At 48.5% G+C, this 18,925-nt stretch overlaps 1 protein-coding gene across 1 annotated transcript in view; it reads left to right on the top strand.

Annotated features, from left to right (window-relative positions):
- Positions 1-18,925, top strand: part of COBL (cordon-bleu WH2 repeat protein) — a 180,434-nt gene that overhangs the window by 46,734 nt on the left and 114,775 nt on the right. The window contains exon 7 of the mRNA XM_088018680.1: positions 263-337. Within this exon, the coding sequence (XP_087874806.1) occupies positions 263-337 (75 nt within the window). The remainder of the gene's footprint in view (positions 1-262; positions 338-18,925) is intronic.

Genomic DNA, 18,925 nt, shown 5'->3' with positions numbered 1-18,925 from the left:
GATACGCTTTTGGGAAAAAGCAAAAGGAAAACCCCTCCCTTGAGTTATGGATTTCAAAACTGGTTTTCAGATCAGTGAGCACTTTGGTTCGGGGCTTTGGGGTTCCTGCCCTGAGGGGCGTGGCCGTGGATTACAACCACCCAGTGCAGAGCCTGCTGCCTTGAAGACCACGCTGGTTTTGTGTTGTAATAATCGCCGAGGATGACTTTTTGTTTGGTCTTACTTTGACCTGGAGATAACGTGCGGTGTGTCTGTGTTCCAGGCGGAGCAGATCAGGCGGTCCGGGTTGGACAGTGATGAGGACACCTCACAGTCCGCTTTGGGAAAGGGCTCGAACGTGAGTACCAACCCCACAGGTGCTTCTTGCTAACGAGGTGGGCTACTCACTGCTTCATAGGACCTTCTAGAAAATAGGACTGTAGATTAGTTTAGTTGTTTGGTTTTTGTATGTTCAGTCTAAAAGATGCATGAAGCTGTGTATGGCTTCCCGTTTCCCTGCCCATGCTACATTTAGAAGCTGTGGGGTCTTTTAGTTCCTACTTCTCTGTACTGTCAACACAATCAGGAGGATTCAAGAATTACGTTAACTGAATTTACACCCTCTGGAATCGCTTCCATACGTTCAGGAGCAGCTGATGATTTGGGGACCACACGGCCTTCTTTCCCCTCCTGAAATCTACCAGTTCCTAAACTGTGTAACTACACTTCAAAAGGATTTTTTTTTTTTTTTTTTTTTTTTTTTTTAGAAAGAGAGAGAGAGAGAGAGGGTCTGTGAGCAGTAGGGGAGGGCCAGAGGGAGAGGGAGAGAGAATCTTAAGCAATCTCCACACCCAGTGCAGAGCCCAGCGTGGGGCTCGACCTCATGACCCTGAGATCATGACCTGAGCCAAAATCAAGAGTCTGATGCTTAACTGACTGAGCCACTCAGGTGCCCCTTTAGTTGTATAATCTTAGGCAAGTCTTTACCTGCCATGACCACATCAGCAATGTCATTTGCTTTATTATGAAATAGACTTAAATCAACTGATAATAGTTTGAAATGTCCATTGATGCATTAATCTGCAATCATAGTCTCAATTTTTGGCCACAACTTATTGGAAAATGTCTTCTAATACTTAATGTACTCTATAAGTTACATTTGTGTTCGAGTGGGAAATCTATTTACTTACACTAGAGGGCTTGGCTGCTCACACCTCTTTGCTTATTGCAAATGGGCTAGGTATTTTAACTTTTTCTACAGGAAAGAATGGAAGCATAAATTTTGTAGTGGGCATTGCTCATTTGTGTGATGTTTTTTCTCAGTGCAACATAAGGAAATATATTCATGACATAGATAAATAGATAGAGCCTAGGCAAAAACTTCATAGGAAGCATCCACAGCATTTATAAGGAAAATTATAGAATACCACAAGGACACACAAAAATAGAATTGTACACATGGAAGACACGCCATGTTCTTAGATGTGAAGATTCAACATTATTATGTTGATTGGGTTTTGTGGTGGAGCTAAATAAATTAGTTATAAAGTTTACTTGGAAAAACAAGCAAGCAGTAACTAGCCAGGAAAACTCCGAAAGACAAGGGTAATGGATAAGCCTGGGTAGTTTTAAAATAACTTCTAATGCCTCTGTAATTCAGACTGTGTTACACTGACCACAAAGAGCTCAATGGAACCAAATAGAAATCCCAGAGGCAACTGAAGACAGAAATTGAAGTACAATATAGGCAACACATCAAATCGGTAGAGGGAAATAAACTTATTTATACAGAGATTTGAGATCATTGAAGAGCCCAACAGTGAAAGATAAAATCATACGCATTTTCAGTGTAAACACTAGGATAAAAAAAATACAGAAATGTAAATGTAAAATTGAAACCATGGAAGGATTAGCAGAAAACAGGAGTGAAGTCATCTGTAAATTGAGAGGAGGGAATATTTTCTGAAAATGCTGGTGAATTTGACTTAAGGGGAAAAAAATTTTTTTGAATGACAAACGAGAGAGGGAGAGAGAATATTATCAGCAAAGTAAAAATCCAAATGACAGATGGGGGGAGGGTTGGAAATAGAGAAGCAATGACAACCTTATGTACGTGAGATCACAGGATGTTTGTCTTTCTCTGTCTGACTTACTGCACTTAGTGTGATTCCCTCTAGCTCCATCCACATCATTGCAGATGGCAGGATTTCATTCTTTTTGATGGCTGAGTAATATTCCATTGCGTATATATAGCACATGTTTTCTGTCCATTCAATTCTATATGGAATCTAAAAAACAAAGCAAACAAAAGACAAACAGAAACAGACTCATACAGGGAGCAAACTGGTGGTTGTCAGAGGGGACGGGGTGGGGGGATGTGCTAAGGAGGTGAAGGGGGATTTAGACATACAAGCTTCCGGGGCGCCTGGGTGGCTCAGTCGGTTAAGCGGCTGCCTTCGGCTCAGGTCATGATCCCAGGGTCCTGGGATCGAGCCCCATGTCCGGCTCCCTGCTCAGCAGAGAGCCTGCTTCTCCCTCTCCCTCTGCCTGCCACTCTGCCTACTTGTGCTCTCTATCTCTCTGTCAAATAAATAAATAAAATCTTTAAAAAAAATAAAATAAAATAAAATAAAATAGACATACAAGCTTCCAGTTACAGGGAGGAAGGGTGCAGCAGAGGGAATGCAGCCAATAATATTGTAATAACACTGTATATAATGTGACACAACACTTATCGTGGTGACCGCTGAATATAGATTTGTCTACTCTACTTCAATTAAAAAAAAAGAAAAGAAAAAAGAAAGAATGATGATATCCTGACCAAGACAGATAGAAAGCTCACAGAAACAAAAAAAAAAAAAGTGGTGCATAAATAAATGGAAAAGTGCTCAAACTCGCTCATAATGAGAACTAGAAATTAAGCCTCCAGGGAACTTCCACTTGTCACTCATTCCGCGGTCTGTCCGTTTGTGCAATGCGAAGCTGAAGAGCGTTAAATGGAGAGTTTTCCAGGATATTTTTTTCATTTTTTTTTTTAAATGAAGGGTGACTTTTCCTGAAAACCAGAGTTAATAAGTGAAGCTGCATTTCATTATTGGCCTCCAAACAGAGTTTACTGGGCTTGAAGCCATAGGGCAGGACAGCACTTAATAAAATAATGGCGGCAGGTGGTGATGGTGACCACCACGTGCCGGCCTATGACGGGCCTGTGCTTAGTTCTGCGATCTGTCATCCTCCTTATGAAGACGCAGAAACTGCCAGCTTCCGGAGGCTGAGTGGTTGACCAAATATGGACAGGTGCTTATGTTGGCTAAAGTATTTTATGTTCGTGCTCAATTTCTTTTTTAAAAAAATTTTATTTAGTTATTTATTTGAGAGAGAGAGAAAGCACACACACGATTGGGGGGTAGAGGCAGAGGGAGACACAGACTCCCTGCTGAGCAGGGAGCCTGACGCGGGGCTCCATCCCAGGACCCCGAGATCATGACCTGAGCCGAAGGCAGATGCTTCACCCACTGAGCCACCCAGTCACCCCTCATATTCATATTTCTTTATGTCCATTATGTCTTAACTTATGTTTGATATTATGCTCGCGTCTATCAAGCATGGTGTGTTGGTGATGGAACTTCCCTTATGAACACTCCGCTCTTATTTTTATAAATTTCCCCCCAAGCCAGTGACTTGTAGCTGAGTGCCCTGCCCTTAGGGTGTGAGAGCAAGGCTTTAAATCTCACACAGCAAAGGGGACCTGTCTGTCTCCCCTTTCCCCATCTGTATAGCGGGTGCAACACTACCCACCCTGCCCGATCAGCAATCACAGAGCTCAGCTAACACTCTGGGAAGCATTCTGAAATGTGAGTAAACTCACTCAGAGTTTTATTAAAAAGTTTGCAGAAACTACTGCTTATTTTCCCTTGAGAAAATATGAGTGGTTCATCATAAGAGTCTGAAGAGAATAGATTTGCATTAAAAGAAAATATCCTTTTTAAAAAAAGATGTATTTCTTTGAGAAAGAGAGAGAGTGGGTATGAGAGCAGGAGGAGGGGCAGAGGGAGAGGGAGAGAGAATCTCAAGCAGACTCCCCACTGAGTGCAGAGCCCAAGCCAGGATTTGATCCCACGACCCTGAGATCATGACCTGAGCTGAAATCAAGAACCTGCCACTCAACCAACTGAGCCACCAGGTGCCCCTAAAAGAAAGTATCCTAATGGGGATGGCCATAAGTCATTAGATCTTCCCTAAAAAGGTAGTTAATTTCATGTAAACCAAAGTTTATTCCAAGAATCATCTTCATTTTCTTAATCATAGGACCCTTGAATCAGTAAATATAATCACCTCCCTAATAATGTCCGGCTGTTTTCCTGGAATTTTGCATTTTTCTGGGAAACTCTCCCTTCTGTATCCATGCATGGCACACAGTTCCCTCACCTCTCACCTTTGGACCCCGAGATGCAGGGAGGGGACATGGTCACCACTGGATGTGATTAATGGTGAGGGGACATTGCTCTCAGGCCTCTGTCCCCATCCTCTGCCCTGTCCCTAAGTCACATGAGCAACAGTGATAAATCATGCACATTGATGGAAAGAGGTACCTGAGTTAATTTGTAATTGCATGCATAAAAATGCCACACACCCAGAAATACCACATCGGTCCCATAAAGTGGAAAATGCTCTGATGGAGGAGGAAAGTGACCCGAGTTCTCATCCTGGTCCTGTTACTAACTCTGGGCCATTGGGCAAGTCGGCAAATGAACCATAGTAACTGACCTTCTATGGGTCCCTTGTCTTTGTTTAAAAAAAAAAAAGCCAGATTCTACAAATTTGATCAATCTAAAGTTTGTCAACATGAGTTATATCAGATACCATTGCACTGTTCCTTACCATAAAGTTAAAAAGTCTTTTGGTAACTGATTTTCAAAAATCACTGTCTCAATTAAAAAAACAAAACCAAACCAAAACAAACCAACAGCAAAACAAAAAACCTTAAAATTATCTGGGGCCCTTTGACCCTTTGCCCTGTTAAGGCAGTTATGGAAATCCTCTACCAGCATAGTGCTTGCTTCTCATGGATGGAAGTGATTTCCATATCCAAAGCCCTAATCTGTGTTTGGGAACCAGGTGGGAGTGTCCCCCACAGAGTAGTCTGGCCCTGATGGTGATACCTGCAGCATCAGAGGCCTGCACTGAGGAGCCCAGAAGTTTATAGGGACGCCCACCAGTAAAACAGCACTTTTAGGAAAAGTTACTCGAAACTAAGTTGTAAAGGAAATTCCACAGTTTTAGCTGCCCCGAGTCCCATGTTTATGGGAGATGCTGTATTTGCACCCCAGCGTGCCCGAGCCCGTGAAGAATCCTGTCTCCAGTGGATCCCGAAGAACTTGGAGCTTCTCCGGGAGGGTGTGTTGACTCAGTGCTGCCACGAGGGGTCAGTGTTTCCACAAGCAGAGCCAGGCCTCGGAAAAGCTCAGATTCCCTGTTTTTGGACCCTCCACGAATTGAGAGCAGAATAATACGTCCGGAGGGCGGAGCCACATGTTTGTGATGTAGAACTCATTTTGGTTATAAATCAATTACAAAGAGCTGTTTTGATGGCTTTGTACCTTTCTAAAGCGTTTTGTATTCAAAATTAAGAGACAGATGGCGTATGGAAAGTTTTAAAAGTGGAAGGCAGGAATCACATAGAATGCCTACAACCCAGCCCAGTTTTCTGTCACTTCATGTGTTTTCTTGAGCCTTTCTTGCTTTTTTAAGATTTTACTTATTTATTGTAGCGAGAGAGCGCGCACGCAAGAGCATGTGCGCATGGGGAGGGGAGGGGCAGAGGGAGAGTGAGAGGGAATCTTAAGCAGACGCCACGCTGAGCGTGGAAGCTGAGGCAGGACTCTACCTCACGGCCCTGAGATCGTGGCCTGAGCCGAAACCAAGAGTCAGGTGCTCAACCGACTGAGCCACCCAGGCGCCCTGAGCATGTGATTCTTAGAATGAGAATAATATATAAATGAAGTTGATTGGCAGTGCCTAATGCCAATACTTGGTTCTCAGAGTGAAAAGAAGAGACATGGATTTTTAACCTTTTGGCTGAAGACGTAACGTTTGTAGGGATGAGAGGTAGAAAACGTCCCTTTCAAAATACTGATTTTCCTTGTGTTCCCGTAAGACATGAATATCTCTTTTTCTGTACTGTGTGCATGTCCTTCACGACCTTCTCCCTGCTCTTTGACGGGCAGGTGTAAGACCAGAGTCTAAGTAGCCAGCAGGTGCGTTGGTTCTGTGAGTGGCATTTAAGTTGCTTGGTCAGTGGAGAGAAGCGAGCTCCCACCCCCTCGGCGTCCGTCCCACCTCAGGACATGGCAGCTCTGTCCTCATGGGTCTTAGACCGTAACCTGGGCATGTTCTCTCTGTTATCCCACGCCATCCACGGGCCATCCTGAGACCCTGTCTGCCACCTTCCCGGTACATGGGACTCTCTGCTCTGGGGGTCACCGCGGTGCAGATCTCCCGGTGGCTGGCTGTGCGTCCATGACCTCCTTTGTGGCCTCGCCCCTTAGGTTCCTGCTGGCGCATTTAGCAGGCAGAGCGAGGCTTCCAGAAGGTGGGTCCCGACAAGGCACTGCACTGCCCAGAGTAGCCTCTCCTCATTCGGTGCAAGAGTCCTCCGTGGGTTCCCCTCCCAGACACTCTCCCCACCTCTTCCCATCAGGGAACATCCTCCAGGGTCCTAGACACGCTTTCCTGGGTGTCCATCCGGCCTTTTGAGAAAGAACCGAAGCTGGGGCTTGCCCACGCTGTGGTCTCCCGGGTCTGTGCATTCGAGTAACCTTTGAACCCTGGTCCTGCTCGGCCTGTCACTGCACCTGCAGCCTCCTCCCTGGCCTCTAGCTGCACTCCAGCCTCCCGCATCTATTCAGGATGTGTCGACCTGTGTCCCAAGTTCTCTGCGCTGCCCTTGACAGCCTCCTGAAGCCCCTGGTAACAGAGAAGGAAATGCCACCTTTTGTTAAAATGAGCTTTCTTCCTGGGCATCCCTTGGCCTCTGAGCTCCACGCCTTTCCTTTCCAGCTTGTCCAGGGACTTGCTGGCTGGGTGGGCAGTGCCTTAGGGCTGCCAGCTGCTGAATCTCCTCCCTCCTGACGCTGAAAGGGATTTGCCTCTTGAGGTCCATGCCCTGGAACGTTCTCTGCCATCACTCACCTGCTCCAGGCTGGGCTCCTTGGTGGCACAAACCCGATGCCCTCTGGACGGTACTCCCACCCTGGAGCCTGGAGGCTTCCCAAGCCCTGGATTTCTCCCTGCTCCATGGCCCCTGCTCCCCTTCCCAGGTTGTGCCGCTCTCTTGATTTTTCCATCTTAACTTTTCCCGTCTACAGGGATTCCTTCCTCTTCTTCCCAGGGAGCTGTCCCTCTTCTTGTCCAGGGAGCTGGCCAGGGACTCCCCAGGGAGCAGGGCTGTGGCCTCCCGCTTCCCTTCCCACCCCTGCCCTCCCCAGGCTCCATTCCTTCCTTCAACACAAAGCGCGTGCGAGCGTCTCTCCTTTAGGAGATTTTTCAGCAGAGTCCCAATTTATAGAGAGTCGCAGAATAAAATAAGCAGTCATGTGTCATCCGCCCACAGTTAACAAACGTTCCCAGGGAGCCAAATCTGCCCCCTACCATTTTGTGAGTTTTTAAGAAGTACAACAAACACAGATGAAGCTGCCTCTATAACTCTGACGTTACCCGTTCCCTCCTTCCGCCCCCAACGGTCACAGCCCCTTGGAAGGTTTTGTGTTTTAATAAAGGTAGTGAATGGGTATTTGTCCATACACAGCGCGCGGTGATTTTTATATTACTTAGCCCTGTGCGTAAAGATTTGTTTTCTGAAGTCTGCATCTTGAGTCACAGAATTAGAAGAGTTGACGTTGAGAAAAACCAGACAAGGAAGGACAGAAGGAAGGGAGAGAAAGCACAATGGAGCAGAAGAGAACCCAGGGCCTCCTCTGAGCGAATTCATCGCAGCGATCCCTCTCCCTCGGCCCTCGGCCACCAGCCCCTCACTGCGCAGACTTTCACGGAGGCTCTGCCCTAGGAGACACAGGGGACCCCAGGGCGCTTGGGGTACAGAGAGGAGCCAGGCCAAGCCCTGCATTCAGGAAAGACACACAAGGGGAGCCCCTGGCCCAGTGTTGCTCATGCTCCAAGTGCAAGGGCATCGGGAGTCTTGCGAGAATTCTGGTCCAGGGGACCAGGGATGGGGCCTGTGATTTGGGATTTCTGAGGCGCTCCCAGGTAACACTGCCGCGACTGAGAACCAAGGCCCCGAGCGCTGGTGAGGGGTGGAGTCAGCGAGCAGAAGGGCGGCTGCGGCATGGAGGAAGGTCTGTGCAGAGAGGGCAGGCCCTGTGGGGACCCAGCCTCTGAGCTGGTCCCTCATCCATCAGGAGGACCTGGGGGGAGGCAGGCCTGCTCGGGGATGGGGAATGGGCCAGGCGCTCGCGATGATCATCCGGTGAGCGCTGAGGGCCGGCATCTCCTTTTGGAGGAGATACTCAGATCAGCTTTCAGGAAGGGGCATTTCAGAAATGTTGGCACTGTGCTTCGGAAACTGAGATAATTTCACCAGCTTGAACAGTAACCACTGCATGGACATTCCAAGGAGATAAAAAAAAAAAGAGGACACAAAAAATAAAAATAAAAAGGTAAGAAAAGAATAGATTTGCCATGGTGGGCTTGAAAGAAATTTTTATGTTTATATATGCACGTGTATAATATATACACACATGCATATTTAGTCAGAGGATATTGGTTGAACTCTAAGAATACATAGTTAGTGATATTTCCTAAGTGGTTTGTCTATGATATTTATTTTTTTTCTTTTAGCAGAGTGGATTTCTGCCTTGTCTGGATGGTTTTCTAGCTTCAGAGCAAAAAATACAGGCAAATCCTAAACGCAAATGGTGGTGAAGCTTATTCCTTTGAAAATACAATGATTTACAGAAAGGAAAAGTTTGATTTTTCCTTTGCACTTGAATTTCCTAGACTGCCCTGTCTTGGTGGGCTGTGAATCCTGTGTGGTTGAGTGGAGTTTGGCCAAAGTGAACGTTCACCTTTTGGCTCCTGATGACAAAGGCCCTCCTCTGTGTAAATCATCACAATGGGACATAGAGCAGATTCTGAACAACTTGTGGCGTGGGACTTCAGTATTCCCAAGCAGATGTCATGCCTCTATTTAGGTTCCATTGAGTCAACACTTTACTGATTTGGATGCTGCTCTATTCACATACCACCCCCCCCACCATGTCCCCAGCTCCTGAGTTGGCCTTAATGCATGGGGAAGGGGGTCGGAATCTAAGGAGGGAAGTCAAGCGTACGTATGAACTGCGTAGTCTTTGTATTTCTGAGTAAAGCTGTTATTTTTTCTTTTTTTTTAAGATTTATTTATTTATTTTAGAGAGAGAATGTGCAAGTGGGGGGAGGAGCAGGGGAGAGAGAGAGAGAATCTTAAGCAGACTCCCAGCTAAGGGCTGAGCCCAACACGGGTCCCGATCCTAGGACCCTGAGACCATGACCTGAACCGAAATCGAGAGTCAGATGCTTAACTGACTGAGCCACCAAGGTGCCCCTATTATTATTATTATTATTATTATTATTATTATTATTTTATTTTCGTGGTTGTACGGCTAGTGACTAGTGCAGAGCTTGGAACGAGGAGGAGGGGCTTATATGTACCCATCAAATGCATGCATGCCATGTTCAGGAGTGCAGCCAGTGAAAATTGATTTCTGCATAGTTTGTTACTCCTTTATTTTTTTTTATTTTACTTTATTCTATTTTATTTTATTTTTAAAAAATTTATTTATTTGAGAGAGATTATGAGCAATTGGATGGAGGGGAAGGGACAGAGGTAGAAGCAGACTCCTCACTGAGCAGGGAGCCTGATGGATGTGGGGCTCAATCCCTGGACCCCAGGATCAGTGACCTGAGCTGAGGGCAGACGCTTAACCAGCTGAGGCCCCCAGAAGTTCTTGATTCCTCTCATAGGCCTCCTAAGACGGGACCGACCCTTACAGGGATCAAGCACTAACCTTCCAACAACACAGGAGTCTGAGATGGTCCCTGTCATCTGCCTCTCCATCGGTTGGAAGGAGTGATGATGTAGGGACCCCGCAGGAGGTCTCCATAGGCTGGTCTGGAAGTTTCTACACGTCATGTCAACTCACGTTTTCTTGATGACAAGGCTGCAGGTGGCTGCAAGTAGCCTGGGAAGAGTAGCGTGCCTGGCTCCCGAGCGACAGTACCTACAGTGAGGCCAGAGGGAGGAGAGTGGGCTTTCTGGGTAGCTGGCAGCCCCCGACGTTACCCCTGAGGTGGGGCCATGGAGCCTGGGTCTTCCTTTCTGTGTCTCCTGCTTTCTGTTCCTTTCCTAGATGGTAACACAGGAGAGGCTCTAAGGAAGTGGTTTGAGTTCAAATCCACTCGCCGTTAGCAGCCACTTGAAGGAGACTAGAACCTTGCATATGAGATCTTACGTCATTGAACATGCTGTAAGCCAAAAACAGAAGCGACAGCAAAATTTCCAGCAACTTTAAATCAATGACACATATTAAATGTGTCAGTTTTTCCTTAATAATATTTCAGTAGTGGAACGACTGAATCTTCTAGTAATAAAATATTAATATTAATTAACCATTTGATTTTCAATTAAATTTCAAAATCTCACTAAGTAAATTGAAATATTAATATTAATTAACCAAATAAAAATCTATTCAGTAATGAAATCTCACTAGACAAGTAAATTCGGGGAGATTTCATTTCTTTTAGCATATGCATATGGACGATTCCTTATTTTTATTCTAGTTATTTGAAAGTTGCCATTTGCAATGACATGGATGGAGCTAGAGAGTATAATGCTAAGCGAAATAAGTCAGAGAAATACAGGTGCTATATGATCTCACTCATATGTGGAATTTAAGAAACAAAATAAATGAGCAAAGGGAAAGAAAAAAGAGAGAGAGAAACCAGGAAACAGACTCTGACTCTCAACTCCAGGGAACACACTGCTGGTCACCAGAGGGGAGGTGGGTGGGGGAATGGAGAAATAGGTGATGGGGAGGAAGGAGTGCACTTGTCATGATGAAAAAATAAAAATTAAATTTAAAAAGAGATAATATAGGGCGCCTGGGTGGCTCAGTTGGTTAAGCGACTGCCTTCGGCTCAGGTCATGATCCTGGAGTCCCGGGATCGAGTCCCGCATCGGGCTCCCTGCTCAGCGGGGAGTCTGCTTCTCCCTCTGACCCTCTTCCCTCTCGTGCTCTCTAGCTCTCATTCTCTCTCTCTCAAATAAATAAATAAAATCTTTAAAAAAAAAGAGAGAGAGATAAAATAGGGGCACGTGGGTGGCTCAGCCATTAAATCATCTGCCTTCGGCTCAGGTCATGATCTCAGGGTCCTGGGATCGAGCCCCGCATCGGGCCCCCTGCTCGGCGGGGAGTCTGCTTCTCCCTCTCCCACTCCCCCTGCTTGGGTTCCCTCTCTCGCTGTGTCTCTCTCTGTCAAATAAATCAATAAATCTTAAAAAAGAGAATAAAATAATTAACAAAGCTACAAAAGATAATAAAATAAACTTAGAAAACCAAGAAAATCATTTGTTACCTATCTTCTGACTATCTGTAATTACCAGCCATAATAATTGGTAGCAACAAAGCAAAATTAACAGTGATATATTACTAAGAAGCAAGAATGGCGCATTTGAAAGCCTCGTCAACTTTATTTTATTCTATTCTATTCTATTCTATTTTAAAGAATTTATTTATTTGAGAGAGAGCATGAGCAAAGGGATGGAGGGGAAGGGGCAGAGGGAGAAGCAGACTCCCCACTGAGCGGGGAGCCTGATGGATGCGGAGCTCAATCCCAGGACCCCGGGATCAATGACCTGAGCTGAGGGCAGGTGCTTAACCAACTGAGCCCCCCAGGCGCCCCTCAATCCGAAGTTCTTGATTCCTCTCATAGAACAGAGGGGAGGTGGGTTTGACAAGTTTGACAAGCAAATGCCATGCAGGTAAAAGGCATCCTTTGCGCCATGGGCTTCTTCCTGGAGACATGACATGTCCCATAGGAACTTTATAGTCTCCCGTGGTGGTGAGGACCCACCAAGGAAGACAAAACTGGAATCTGGGGGAAACTCAAGCACAAAACAGTGATGACCCCCAGCGGGCTAGGGCAGGTGGTCCTCAGCCCTCGGGAAACATGCTGTAACCGTAGAGGAGGGTCTGCGGCACTGGTGGGGGTCACCAGTTGCCTCTCTCTGAAGATCCTTGAGGCCCCGCCAGGGAGGGAGGATTTGACCCCGAGAATGTCTGGGCTGGAATGGCCAGAGCATTCCCACTTCAGGCCTGAGACATGGAAAGGTCGAGAAGACCCCCACCAGCCCCTGCGCCAACCCCCACCAGATCTGAGTCGAATCACGCGGCAAGGGTGAGGGCAGGTTTGTCCAAGTGGACCTGTACAAATCATGACCTTTAATTAAGGGCATGACCTGTTCTGAGATCATGGGACATAGGAGCCGGCAGTGGCTCTTTTAAACAAAGATCATTAAAGCACCTGGACACCCGGAGGAAGGATCAGCCAGGGACGGGCCACAGATGGGCCACGGGCAGGCCACGGGCAAGCAGGTGGTGAGGGCCCCCCGGGCGCATCTGCCGGAGGCATCCCAAGGCCAGGATAGAGTTTCTGCTTTCTCCCGGAGGACTGAGAATCACCTGCTCCCTGCAGGTTCTCCAGGAACTTGTAACAGTTAGGTCCAGGGCAATCAAAATAGAAGAAGAGTAATATGACCATTTCAATGTAATTTTAGTGATCTGTGGCAGCTCTGTGTATTGGGGTCCTTCCTGGAACGCTGAGGTGAGGCGGTTTCTGGGGTCCACAACCGATGCTGATTTTAGTGTGGGATGCGCCCAGGCTGTGTGCCTTTCCTGTTGGTGGGTGAGCAGGGTCGGGTTGCTCTGCTGAGCCACCACCAGGGTGCACAGGCCACTTTGGTGACCATGGAGCCAGGGCGTGACCATTCTCTGTATCTCAACATGTTTGGGGTCCCCTTCTCTGCCTCCCATGTCTAAGGGTCTGTGGAAGTGATAAGTACTCTGTGTTGTGTGTGTGTGTGTGTGTGTGTGTGTGTGTGTGTGTGTGTGCGCACGCATGCACACAAATGCCCTAGAGAACGTCAACTGCCACAGTGTTTAATGGAAGGGGGAGAAAATGGGAGAACGGTCCAAAGTGAGTGACGACGTTTGTGTCCATATCCCAGACATCCTGGAAAAATAAGTGAAATGCATTTGGCAGTAACTCAAATCTGTGAGACAGCAAATCCCCCAAATACCCAAAAAATGAGAAGAATCACTTTCTATGCTCGTTTCAGGAAATGGGGCAGCCAGCTTGAATGTTGCTCATAAAGCGAGAGAGAAAGCTGTGGCCAGAGCAGGGACGGCGTTGGCTCCCGATGTGAGACACACACACACACACACACACACACACATGTGCGAGCAACTCCAGAAGCAAGTGTGACTTGAGGAGAAACCAGGAACCTGGACACACCTGCCTGTGACCCTCAGGTGCAGAAGGTTCCAGGGCAAACACCCGGTGAGTGGTGTTCTGTGGAGAAATGGTCCAGCACCATGGGCCTCAGAACTCGGGTACTTGTGGCCTTTCTGGAAATTGTAAGAGAGGCGACCGACACTGGTGTCTCACCCTGACTCACAGAGAGTGGAGGAGAAACCAGCCAAGAGGCAGCCAAGCCTGTGGGAAGAGCTATTTTGTGGACGATGAGCTGCCCTCGGACTCAGACAGAGGGAGAGGGATGCAGGGAGCTAGTGGGGTGCCTGTTCAATAAACCAGCAGGTGGACCTTCTGTCCAGGCCAGGAGACCTTGTGCAGGGCCTGACAGCCAACCCCAACGCAGGAAGGAAGGTGAGGTTTGTCTCAGGGGCATGGCACAGTGATCCCGAAACAGGGCCTGAAGTGTCTGGGATAAAATGGGAATGCTGAGAGATTTTTTTGTGGCAGGAACGAGTTACTGTACAGGTGTATGTGTGTATGCGTGTTCACACGCGCACGCACACATGCGCACGCACACGCGCACACACGCGAGCACACACGCACACGTGTGCACGCACACACCTGCGCGCACATGCACACATGCACACACGTGCACACACACTCGGTATAATTAGGGGGACACTGTTCCCCAGAGGCTGGCTGGGACAGTGATTCTCTGCAGGACCCAGGACTGGGGGTGCACCTGAGTCATCCACGCACTCACCCCTTCGCTGACATTCTGGAAGGCTCACCCCCTCGATGGCCTCTTTCAGGACTGCTTCGGAAGGGCTGCTGGGGGAGCAGATCTCAGACAGATGCGGGCCAGAAGCCCTGAGGGCCCCGGGGTAGGAAGTTTGGCCAGCTTCCCAGGGAAGGAGTTGGGGAGATTCGGGAATGAGCTATGGGAAGCCAGGGGGAATAAATGTTACCCAGAAAGGAGAGAGGCCAAAAGGAGACCTCACATGCTAGGAAGAACCCCTGGACCATCTTTGAGAAGCAGCTGCTCCTGAGGGAGAAGATGAAGGGAAAGGGGGCTCCAGTGGGCTGGGCAGGAGGGGATCCCAACTGGCAAGAGGGAAGGCCCGAAAAGCAGCCATACTTCTGCGTGGGGCTAGTGCAGGTGACCTTAGAATCCAGCAAAGAGAGACATGGTCAGGGGCCCCACAGTGGACCCTGAGATCAGAGAGAAAGACCAGGGAGGGAAGAAAAGAGAAAACCAAGCCTCTGTCCCCTCCACCTGGGGAGGTGGCCTCGCACTGCCACCTGCCCCCCCACCTGTGACCCCGGTTAGTGAAAGCAGGAGTCTGCCCACCGAAGCCTTGCCCATCCACCTGCAACCCCGAGCTGGGACCCACCGGCTGCCCAGATTCCCTGCAGAAAGACGAGAGCGTCGCCCCCCTCCCAGGATCGCAGTCCTATCGACAGATCCGTCTCTATCCAGTTACCTGATGGATCACAGCCATCCCGCTGGTAACTGTCGTGGCACTTCGGTTTTCCTCCTGGCTGGTTCCCGCTGAAGCGGGAAGGTTGTGAGAGACACCACGATCTCCTGTGGTGCCCCTTCTGTGTTATCTGCCTTCCGATGGGAACATCTGCACCTTCTTTCTGGGTCTGTCTTCTGACTCCCCGGCTTCCCCGGGACCCTGGGCTGGCCACTCCCCCATGCCATGGGACCTGCAGCTTCCCAGAAGCCACCTTCTTCCTGCCTCTCTCTTTATCTGCAACCAAAGTTAATGTCTTCATGGAAGAATACAGCGTGCACTTCAGAAGAACTGCAGAATCTTAGCCCTAAAGGTCAGGTGCACAAGACCACAAAAAAGAACCTCAGGAAACCTGCTGAGGACTTTGCAGGCAAACTCTAAGAGCGACCTGAAGATGTGTGTGCTCTGAGGTCCCCTCCCTGTCACCATGACAACATGCAGTGCATCAGCTGAGTGCCCTTTGGGGCATCAGAACCTCGGGGGGGGGGGGTCAGGGGGGTCACTGGTAATTTGTGAATAGTAAAATACCAAAGTTTATGAATGATTTACTTCAAATGCATGAAAGGCACTTAAGGTATGCCCCGAAAAAACATCATCATTCGCTTTGTGATGCGCTTTCCCGAGGGGGTGTCCCCAGGGCGGGATTGCAGCTCTCAGGCAGACACTGCTTTGGAGGGTTGTCATGCATGCAAACGCCAGCCCCCGCAGAGGCTGGGGCCCCCAGAATGCTGGCGGCTGATGCTCTGAGGCTCTATCCCGAGAGAGAAGAACAGCCAGACACCTGTAAACCAGGCAGTGTGGTGTGATGGTTGGGGGCGAAGATAGGAGCAGTGGTTCTTAACCTTGATCCTTGACCTGTGGCTCTTAAAGCTCAACCACCAAAAGCAGATGCCTGGTTGCCAGGAAGCACACGAAAGGATGCTCAACATCATGATTAACTGGAGAAATGCAAATCCAAGCCACAATGAGATAACGCTTCACACCCGCTAAGATGGCTATAACTAAAAAACAAAAAAGAAGAAGAGAATGGGGCATCCGGGTGGCTCCTTTCATTAAGCGTCCAACTCTTGATTGGGGCTCAGGTCATGATCTCAGGGTCATGAGATTGAGCCCCATGCCGGGCTCCATGCTCAGCGGAGTCTGCTTGAGATTCTCCCTCTGCCCGTCTCTGCCCCGCTCTTGTGGGCACACGTGCTTTCTTCAATAAATAGATAAAAAAAATTTTTTAAAAAAGAGGAAAATGGCAAGTGTTGGCAGGGATGTGGAAGAATTGGAAACCTCGTCCTTGCTGGTGGAAAAGCAAAGTGGCATGCCTGCCGTGGGAAAGAGTTTGGCGGTTCCCCAGTCAGTTCCATATCGAATATTACCCTGTGACCCAGAGCCCCACTCCTAGATGCCCATGAGGACTGAAAACAGGCTTTCAAGCAGCATTTGTACTCAGATGTTCACAGCATCTCTGTTCACCAAAGCCAAAGGGCGAAAACAATCGAAATGTCCATCAGCAGATGAATGGGTAAACAGAATGTGGACTGTCCAGACAAAGGAATATTATTCGGCCATAGCGAGACTACAGTTCTGACACATACCATATCATGGATGAACCTTGAAAGCCTGCTAAGGGAAAGAAGCCAAACACGGAAACCACCTGTTGTCTGGTTTCATTTATGTGAAGTAACCAATAACCAGTCCATGCATCAGAAAAAAGCATGGTCGTGGTTCGTCGGGGCCAGGGGTGGCAGGCGGAGGGGGGTGGTGGGAGAAGAAAATGGGAGGTGGCTCCAGGATGGGTGCAATGTTTCCTTTTGGGGTGATGGAGAGTTCCAGAACTACATGCATGTGGTGATGGCTGGACCACATTTGAGTAGACGTAATGCTGCTGAATGGTACACTTGGACATGATTAAAATGGTAAATTCTAGGTTGGGTGTATTCTGGCACAATCGTTTAAAAAAGAAAAACAACAGATGCCTGGTACCATCCCAGAGTCTCTGCTGACGTTCGTCTGGGGTGCAGCCTGGGCTTCCCCATCTCTCAGAGCCCCTGGGGGTGGGGGTTCTGGGGTGCAGCCAAGTTTGAGAACCTCTCTCCCATTGCCAGCAGCCTGTTTGGCTCTGGCACATGCTGGGGTATGGCCCTGGGCAAGCCCCTCGTGCGGCGCCCCAGTTTTTGACCTGCAGAATGGGAATCCTATGATTACCCACCTCTGAGAGCTGTTGCAAGGATCTCCTGGGTCGATATGCAGAAAATGAGTGCCTCCCCGTGTTCGCTGTTATTGGCGACACCTGGAGTTTAGATGGCCTCCTTCCCCAGGTCAGCCCTTTAGCCCTCTGCCCTCAACAGGTGTCAGCTCCGATTCCTTTCCAGGGAGCGAGACCGCACTTCTCTGTCCAGGACGGTCCTCCGAATGCGGTTGTCCCATGTTCTTTGCAGTGTGGCGTTTTCCCTGGACCACTTGGATGATAACCCTATTTTGCTTTTTTTTTTTAATTTTTATTTACTTATTTATTTGAGAGAGAGAGAGCACAAGTAGGGGGAGCAGCAGAGGGAGAGGGAGAAGCAGGCTCCCCATTGAGCAAGGAACCTGATGTGGGACTCGATCCCAGGACGCTGAGATCATGATCTGAGCCGAAAGCAGACACTTAACTGACTGAGCCACCCAGGCGCCCCTTATGATAAACCTATTTTAGATAATGAATTTTTTTTTTTTTTAGAGAGAGAGGGTACACGCACACAAGGGGGGAGGGGCCAAGGGAGAGGGAGAGAATCTCAAGCAGACTCCATTCCCAGTGCAGAGCCCCACTCAGAGCTTGATCTCATGACCCTGAGCTGAAATCAAGAGTTGGACACTTAACCGACTGAGCCACCCAGGTGCCCCTTGGACACTGAATTTTGTGGCCACTCTCTTCTACAACGTGATCCATGAAGACAGCAGTGATGATGAACGTGCAGATGAGGAATGAGGGTTTTGAACAATGCTTTGGAGGGCTCGTCAGCTCAACCCAGAAAGCCACGGTGGAATCACAGCTTGCTTCCTGCTTCTTAAAGACGTCGTCCCACTTTGCTTGAAGACTCATTCACCAGAAGAGAAATCTCCTCAGCTTGATTTCCTCCACCTTGTGACTCAGTTACTTAGAGTTACAGGGGAACCTCCCTGATGCGATACACGTGTTAGAAACAGTCAGATGTCGTGCAAAGAAATTTGTTCTCACCTTGCTTTTGTTTCTGCATCACGGGGTGGTATCTTTTCAGTCTGCCCTTGGATTAGCTCACACAGATGTACATCCAGAGTTCTCATTCCCTTTCTTCATGTAGCTCATGGTATGAATCATATGCTCACGAGCCACTCCATACGAGAGGCCTCATTTGGTTTGGGGAACGCATTTATCGCAAGAGCGCCACACGTGAGATCTTACTCCTGATGAGCCGTAGCGCACCACACTTCCAAGCCAGTAATCGGAACGTGCCACCATGAAGATGATAAGAGCGTTGCATGCACATTTGAAAGGGAAAACCTTTGCTTTCTTTGTTACTGGGGTTTTATTATTTATCTGAATTAGAACATTCCCCCCCAAAATGATACTTGAGTTTCCTGAGCTGGAATCTCACATCAGACCCCAGCAGGCATCTCACACATACACATCATGTGGATTTGTGTCTTTTGCCCATGGTTCTCCTTCCTGGAGTCCTTCCTCCCCGGAATCCTGCCCAGATTCCTCCCCGGGAACCCCACATGCAGCCAGTCCCCTGGCCCTGGCCTTCCAGCTACACTGTACATATGGCTTACTTTTTGACTTTCCTCCTCCACATCTCGCCAAGCCTCTACACCTGGATTGTGTCTACGCTCTCACGAGGGGCCCGCTGGGCTCGAAGCTCATCTCCCAAGCCCCCTGGGCCGCATGG

This window comes from Eumetopias jubatus, unplaced genomic scaffold (assembly GCF_037043125.1).
Source record: "Eumetopias jubatus isolate StellerSeaLion01/CBP00866 unplaced genomic scaffold, mEumJub1_p1.0 scaffold_14, whole genome shotgun sequence".
Lineage (NCBI taxonomy): Eukaryota > Metazoa > Chordata > Mammalia > Carnivora > Otariidae > Eumetopias > Eumetopias jubatus.
The sequence above is the reverse complement of the archived record's forward strand: the minus strand, read 5'-3'. Positions and strand labels throughout refer to the sequence as shown.